Source organism: Zea mays, chromosome 5 (genome assembly GCF_902167145.1).
Source record: "Zea mays cultivar B73 chromosome 5, Zm-B73-REFERENCE-NAM-5.0, whole genome shotgun sequence".
NCBI classification, from domain to species: Eukaryota; Viridiplantae; Streptophyta; class Magnoliopsida; order Poales; family Poaceae; genus Zea; species Zea mays.
The window spans coordinates 148,103,867-148,112,241 of record NC_050100.1 but is presented as its reverse complement, the minus strand read 5'-3'; the positions used below and the strand labels follow the sequence as shown (position 1 = coordinate 148,112,241).

At 47.6% G+C, this 8,375-nt stretch overlaps 1 protein-coding gene across 1 annotated transcript; it reads left to right on the top strand.

Moving 5' to 3' along the window:
* Window positions 1-4,998: 4,998 nt before the first annotated feature.
* On the top strand, window positions 4,999-6,425 carry LOC103628533 (peroxidase 70). The gene is made up of 3 exons (XM_008648715.2): window positions 4,999-5,241; window positions 5,413-5,610; window positions 5,702-6,425. The coding sequence occupies exons 1-3, from the start codon at window positions 4,999-5,001 to the stop codon at window positions 6,212-6,214; spliced, it is 954 nt and encodes a 317-aa protein (XP_008646937.1). The 3' UTR covers window positions 6,215-6,425.
* Window positions 6,426-8,375: the final 1,950 nt, after the last annotated feature.

Below are 8,375 nucleotides of genomic sequence, written 5' to 3'. Positions count from 1 at the left end.
AATACATCTCTTTCTACAATGTAAAACTTGAGTTCTGGAATGTAAAGTGTACTTTGTAAAAGTCTTCCGCTCTATCTCCAATGTGTGTGTATCAAATGTGATTACTGTAATATACCTGTTATGTGGGAGATCCTTGGGATGATGAGTTCCAGTTGGCGAACTCGATAGCCTTGTTAAGTTATCCGGTACACGTGCACAACCATCTGAGGCTAGTAAGGCAAGGGTTGGTGCATGTGGGCCTAATAACTTGGGAGGGCTGTCACACAAACCCTCTCACCGGGTAAAATTTTGTACCCGTATGCACGTCTGTTGGGTATCGGACGGGTACGGTATTAGATACCCACATATACGGTTGTTAGACTAACTCCAGCAGCTTATCCATATCTATATCTATATTCAAACTCTACTCTACAAACAATGCAATATATAGTGCATAACAGTATAAAAATAATATTTATGTAAACTATAGATAAACTGTTGGACATGATCTTACATATAAAAATACGTGGATACATGTACAGTTACAAATTTTTAACAAATACAAAAATCCTCTGGCGATGGGGATCCAGAGGGCATCCGCCGAGCCGTCGATAGGAGATGGAGAAGCGGAGGGGATCCACCGAGCAGCAGGTAGGGTACAACATCGAGGGGCTCTAGCGACGAATCGCGATGGAGGTGGGCGAAGTCGGCGATCGAGAGGCGTCGAGGCATTGGCGGACTGGCGGCCGCGTGGGCGTAGAGCCGGCGATGGAGAGGCGTCGAGCTCGACTGCTGGAGTAGCGAGCCCACGAGCGTCGTGAAGGCCTCGAGGGATGGGGAGCCCGCGCCACCAATGCCTGGAGAATGATGCTGAACTGGATTGAGGGTGAGAGAGAAGATGGCCGACGCGTAGAGTGGCGTGTAGGGGGCAGAGCTGCGGGGTCAGGGGAGGGAGCTGTAGCCGCTACGAAGGGGAGGGGGTTGTTCAGCTCTCTCTGCTGCGGCGAGCCTTAGGGTTAGACAGTAGATGGGCTGGGCCGCGGGGGGGGGGGGGTTTCGGATTTCGTAGAATGGCTTGTTTGTTGATTTCGGATAACCGCTGGAACCGGATACCCGTGGGCGAGAAGTAAAACCCGTTCTCGATCTGATTTTATCACGGCTCAGGTACGAGTGAGACATGTAGGTCAAAATTTGTGTCCGAACCTAAACCTGACGGGTCAGATATCCGACGGATATATACCCGAACGGGGTAAGTTGTCATCCCCAGTGGTAGCTATATCGGAATTGCACAATAGTATTGCCGCCGGCTGAGGTCGTGTACAACCATGCTTGTTCATTGCTGACTTGCTGCGGTTTTAATCCGGCTGTGGCTGCGATTTCTACAATATTTTATCTTTATGAATTGCAGCTGCAACAGTTCAAATAGCTATAGTAGTACTATTGCAAGCCAGCCGAACAGAGACTTTATCAACTGAATAAAAAAATTCATATAAAACCTGTGCTCGTATATTGCAATAATGTAGCTGAGCCGCGACAGCATATATATATAATATTAGTTTAACTCAAAAATGTTGTCATGGCGGCCATGAAAATCATGTTTCGCTAGCTCAGCGTTGGCACAAGCCATCTTGGAACATGCGAACACGTCGAAGCTAGCGGAGGCGATCGACGACCTGCGGTGGTGCGCGCATGGGTGTTGCCCGCAAAAAAATACATTCGTATTTGCTGTCCGCGCCAAGCTATTGGGAATGCCGATCGAATTACAGTACGTCGTGGGGTTACGATCTATACTTACATGGAGACACGTACGGCAAGGCAAACATTATTAATTGTTAGTTCAATCGAAGTAGTATATATGCAAAGAGCAAAGTGTCTCTATAAATAATACAGAGACGCAGTATATGTACTTCTGACACTATACCACAACCTAGCTATAACGACTTACTTACAGTTGGTATAAACCATTATAGCAACGTACTATCAGTCGCTATAGAGTTATACCGACTAACACTTTCTGACGCTGTAAGTGGCGTCGGCATAAACGTATAGCGACAGACATGTTTATACCGACGGACGGTTAGACGTTAAAAACATATACCGACTAACATATTTATCCCGACGGACAGTCTGTTAGAACTTATACCGACACACTGTCTAATGCGATATATGTATTTTTACCGACTAACAATCAAACGCTACGGCTATATGAGCCTAAAAAAATATATTACTAGCAGTTTCCAATTATCATCAACATCAGATAACAATTGTACTGCATTCATACATAGCAATTGTACTGCATTCATACATAGCTCATGTTGACATAGCTCATGTTTTCATACATAGCTCAATAGTGTCTTTGAGTGTTACAGGTATATGCAATCATAAATAGAAAGAAAAATATACACATTTGAATAATCTTAATCAGATAAGCAAAAGTTCTCACCCTTAGACCAACAAAACCACAAAAGATCGTATTACTCTCTATGGAAGAGTAGTATGATGGATCGAGCAGATACTTGTGAGCTGCATGATCTTCACCATCATATGTTGCAAATTCTGCCAATTCATCCTTGTAGGCAAAACCCAAACAGCACAAAGCACTGGCGGACATCTCACGGAGTGTAGATAATATGAGTGCCTTGGCACCATCATCCAATAGCACAACAGATCCATCGAGCAACTGAATGTGGGTAGCAAAGTGCACAAATGGTTGGACAACATCACAGCTTAAACAGATGAGCAGCAAGAAGCAGGTCATTGCTGTGCACTTGAAACTGACGACCTAAAACCACAAGGAATGCAAACTCCAGCACAATGCATACCTTGACAAGCAGCAAGTTCTTCCCAGAGTCCACTTTCACAATAACTCCCATTGACTTTCGGGTGCGATCAAATTCCAGAGTTGCTACTCTCTTGGCAGCATTGTTCCTCCACTGACAGCACCCTAAAAATATAAATAAAAAATACTAATTATTACAGAACCTGCCACCATTTTCTCAACCAAAACCTGCCAGAAGTAGAACAGTCACACGAGAATGTAAATTCAACAATTTCAGGTACCTTGATGAAAGAGTTGTCAGAAGTAGAACAGTCAATCTTTTTAATTATAGAGAGGTCACTGAAAGTAGGCAAGTAGCTACTAGTTCTTTTATCATTTTTTTCTTTTGTTGAATAAATTGTTATTAACCTTTTGCGGATATGCATTACCTGCTCCAAAGCTACATGCAAGATAATTTCGCAGTAGAAAAACAATTTAACTAAAACAACTCAATCTTGTGGCTGGTCTTGTTAAATGTTAGTGTCCTCCAACTCGAACTTGTGGCTGGTCTTGTTAACCGAAGCGGTCTCGCCGGTGAGAGATCCCTGCTCGACACGAAGGGTTGAGCTGATGAGCTGGAGCATGCAGTCAAAAGAGATCAAAAAGGTCTTGACGATATCCATGGAAACATATCTGCTAATGTAAGTTTTCAGAACCAGGAGGTCGATTGAGTCAGGTCGCAGTTCCATTTCGACTAACGAAGAGAAGAATATTGACCCTCCTGCTCATCACTATCAGATCCCATCTAGTATCCAGAGATCTCTAGAAGATGTTGCTGAAGCAGTTATAAGACATCAATCTGCAAACAAAAAATACATAAACAGTGGTGATGAAACTAGGTCCAGAGAATTCATTGATGCCCTACAGCTACTGAGCTCAAACAAGGAATTGTTTCTGATGCTTATGCAAGATCCAAGCTCTAGGTTGTTAGAATGTCTCCAAAACCTTTACATGTCACTAGCAGCCTAAACTCGTTTGTCCAGATACTCTTATACGAGCAAAGCATGCTTTATCCCTGATTATTATGACGCCAGTAATCAGAGAACATACCAGACACCCTAGATATGACTTCTGGTGCGGAGATCTTGTAGAACGGCACTCAAGTCTCATTAGCAATGGCATGGGCAAGGGTGGTCTTTCCGCAGCCGGGCGGACCGTGCAGCAGCAGCCCCGCGACAGGCCTAACGCCAAGGCGATGCAGTATCTCCGGATGGCACATGGGCACGACCACACCTCCATCATGAGTTCCTCGATCACCGCCTCCATCCCGCCGAGGTCGGCGAACCTGGGCCCCTTGTCCCCTCTGCCGAACCCTTCAGAAGCCAGGGCGGCCTCTGGCTTGGCATCGCCTCCGCCACCGCCGTCGGCCATGATGAGGCGGCGCGGTTTCTCCGCCACGACCTCGATCTCCAGTTGCTGGCTCCGCTTGGGCGTCTGCACGGCGTACAAGGAGCGGAGCATGGACTTGTTGACGTCGTAGGCGGGGGCTGGTGGCAACGGGCGGGCAGTGGCGTCGGATACGGAGGTGGAGGAGGAGGCGGTGGTGGCGTGGGCGTCGTGGTGGCCATGGCGGCGGGAGCCGGAGGAGCAGTCGTCGGAGGAGTCAGAGGAGGATGGGGAGGGGATGGGGATGCAGGTGAGAGCGCGGCGGACGGAGGCGACGAAGGGGCCTTGCTTCTGGCCACGCGGCTGGGATGGCGTTGGGGGCCGGCCTGCTTGGGCGCGCGGCTGGGACGGCGGTTGTGGCCGGCCGACTAGGGCGCGCAGCTGCGGATGGCGATTGGCGGCGGCAGCATCAATTTTTTTGGTGGCGCGCGGCGGCTGGAATTACGGGAAGGGAGATAGGGTTTTGGGCTGCGGCGGCGAGGCTGGTATTTGGGCCAGCAACTAATTTGTGCGCCACACATGTTTTTTTGCGACTGACATTGAGATGCTATAGGTATGAATTGCCGACTGACAAAGCGACACTATTCACATATAAATATAACGACTAACACTCGGTTGGAATATGGACATATGCCGACTCACCATCTGTGGCAATGTATACCGACTAACAATTTGATGCTAATTCTCTATTTATAGCGACGGTCGTCAGACACTAATTTGGTGTTGTGGTATAGTGTGAGCCCGTACCAGCAGTCCCAATCAGGAACCAATAAGCTAGGCAGCTGCCTACGTACCTCTCGCGCTCCATCGTCCTTATGGCTTCATCCACTATTACCACCGGCGGCCGCCATTATTTCTTGCTTGTTGCGTTTTCTCTCCTCTCCTCGGCCGCCTACGGGCAGCTCTCGCAAGAATACTACGCCTCAAACTGCCCGTCGCTGGATCAAATCATTAAAGCGGAGGTGGATCGTACCTTGTTCACCGATCAACCACCTGCCGGCGGACGCCGGATGGGCGCGTCCCTCCTCAGGCTCTTCTTCCACGACTGCTTCGTTCAGGTATTTTATCTTGCAAGTATTATTACTGATTAGATCGAGACTTTAATAGACGTTATTTTTTTTATAATTAAGGTGTGTTAGATAACAATAAACAATACAAATTCTCAAAAGCAATTATTACCCACTCTATTAACAAACACATGTCACTCTCTTGTCGTGTGCTGTGTGCAGGGCTGCGATGCCTCGGTTCTCCTGGACGACGACTTGACGAAGTTAATCGTAAGCGAGAAGAAGGCTGCCCCGAACGACAAGTCCCTACGCGGCTTCGACGTGATCAACCGGATCAAGGGTGAAGTCGAGAAAGCCTGCCCCGCCGTCGTCTCCTGCGCCGACATCCTCGCCCTCGTTGCCAAGCAAGCCGTCATCTCCGTACGTAACCCGCGATAATATGCTGCATGCATTGGCAGTGATATCATAATAATATACTCTATACATGTGCATGCGCTATATATATATGCAGCTCGGGGGACAAGGATGGCCGCTGTTACTCGGCCGGCGCGACTCCACGACGGCGAGCATGGTGCAAGCAAGCACCGATCTCCCGTCCCCGAACTCAGACCTGCCCACGCTGATCGCGGCGTTCGACAAGAAGAAGCTCACGGCTAGGGAGATGGTGGCGCTGTCCGGCGCGCACAGCATCGGCCTGGCGCAGTGCGCCAACGCCGACAAGACGACCCAGCAGCAGAGGTGCAGCAACGCCAACAGTAACAGCCTCCTCCCGCTCGACGTGCAGACGCCCGAGGGCTTCGACAACCTGTACTACGGGAACCTGCCGAACAAAGGCCTGCTGCACTCCGACCGCGTGCTCACGGACCGCGCCGACCTCAGGGACCTCGTGCGGCAGTACGCGTCCAACCAGACCCTTTTCTTCGTGGACTTCGCCAGCGCGATGAAGAAGATGTCGGAGATGAGCTTGCTCACCGGAGCTAATGGCGAGATCAGGCTCAACTGCACTAGGGTCAACTACAACTAACTTTTTGTTGCGTTTAATTTGTTGCGTTTGGGATAATGGATGCATGTGCGTTCGGTGAATCGTACCATTGTGTGCGCATGAAATATTTTTAGTCTCGGTGGGCATTCTTTCGAGCTTCTCTAGTAAGTTCATAGGCTCGTGTGTCTTCTCCCCATCCGAATAACCATATAATTAAGATCTTATTTTGATGCACACATATATGTACTAAAAACTATATATATTTGTTGAACTGGATTAGAGTTGATGACTTAAACTATTTTTTATACTTCACCGTATATAAATGGATGTGAATACATGTACATTTAAACAAGACTTGAGTGTGTGTCGGATGTGTGGATACTGTCTACAATATTCTTCCGTTACTCGGTGATGACTAGTAGCTGAAACCTGGTGTGTCGGCGTCAATTCCTTGGGCATCCTGTTGGGGGACTTCGGCTTCCGAAGGTCCTCAAAAACATAATTTGACAATGTTTTCCAAGTATGTGAGCAGGTATCTTCGGAATCAGGTCGTGGATATACAAAAGCATGGTCAAGACGAAGCTTTAATGAAATGGAAGATGATCGTGACGAAGGATGAAATGATCACGAAGCTATGTGTAGAAAAGCTTCGACATGACAGCAGAAAAGGGGAACCGACTTAAAGATGAAAAGCCGAATTAGACATCGGAGAATTACTATAGAGTTATTGATAAAAGCAAAGGGCATTAATGTAATTTTACATTGGCTGCGTCCCGTGCCTATAAATAGATGAACAGTACTCCCGTACTGTTCACGCTGACTTGGCATTGGCATCACGCTTGTACCTTTACTTTCCTTCAAGCCGAAGGTACATTTGTAATTTGTTGTCATTTATATAAGTAAAATAAATACAAATGAATTAATGTTCAAAGTAATCATATTATTTTATGTATGAACCTCTCTTACCTTTCATCGGGATTATGAAGGTGTGACCTTCATAACCTTCGTCCGAAATCCATTACATCCCAAGGGAAATAATGCTTCGAAGGACGAAAGGCTTTGATATTTAACATTTTATGTTGCCTTGTTCTTAATTCATAGCATTTGAGAGCAAGTCCCCAACATTGGCGCCCACCTCCGGTGAACTCACCTCCATTTCTTGAGCTTTGAACACCTTCGGCAAGCATCACCTTCGTTATGCCGCCGAAAAAGCTTCAGCGACAGGGGCTGCCACTCTGCAGCCGTTGGACCCCAATCAGGACGTCCTTTCTCTTTTAGGGAGGCCCGAAGCCAGAAGAGGAAGGCCACTAGTCCAACGCTTCCGGAGGACGACTTGGATCAGGAGATCCAAAACCTGGAGATCATTCAGCAACAGGTGCAACGAAAGAAGGAGAAGATGGCTCGTTTAGCTGATCTTCAGAGACAGATAGATGAAGCTTCGGAAGAGGTTCGTCATCTTGTTCAAGATGACCAGAACCGAAGGCCTCCGCGCAGAGAGCTTCATCAGGAAGGCTTTTACAATGAGGACGACTGGTATGAAGATTTTCATCATGAAAATTTTGCTTTTGATGATGCTTCTCCTCTATCAACAGAATTGCAGGCTACACCATGGCCCCAGTCTTACAAGCCACCTTAGCTCCCCATGTACGACGGTCATACAGACCCGAAGCAATTCTTGATGAGCTATGAAGCAACCATATCTTCGTATAGTGGCAATACTGCAGTCATGGCGAAGTCTTTTGTCATGGCCGTCAAGAGTGTCGCTCAAACCTGGTACTCCTCTCTTCGGCCAGGGACAATCACCTCTTGGCAGAAACTGAAGGATATATTGATAACCAGCTTCCAAGGGTTTCAGACGAAGCCAGTTACTGCTCAAGCTTTATTCTAGTGTACCCAGGACCACGAAGAATACCTCCAGGCGTATGTCCGAAGGTTTCTGCGTCTGAGGGCACAGGCGCCAACAGTACCCAATGAAATTGTCATTGAGACTATGATTAAGGGACTTCGGCCGGGACCTTCAGCGCAATACTTTGCTAGGAAGCCACCACAAACTTTGGAGAAGCTGCTCCAGAAGATGGACGAGTATATCCGATCTGACAATGACTTCCGCCAAAGAAGGGAGGAGGCATTCAGGTTCTCTGAAATGACCAGGGGCTTCGGAGGAAGATTTCATCCGAGGCACGTCAGGTCAATTCATAACTCC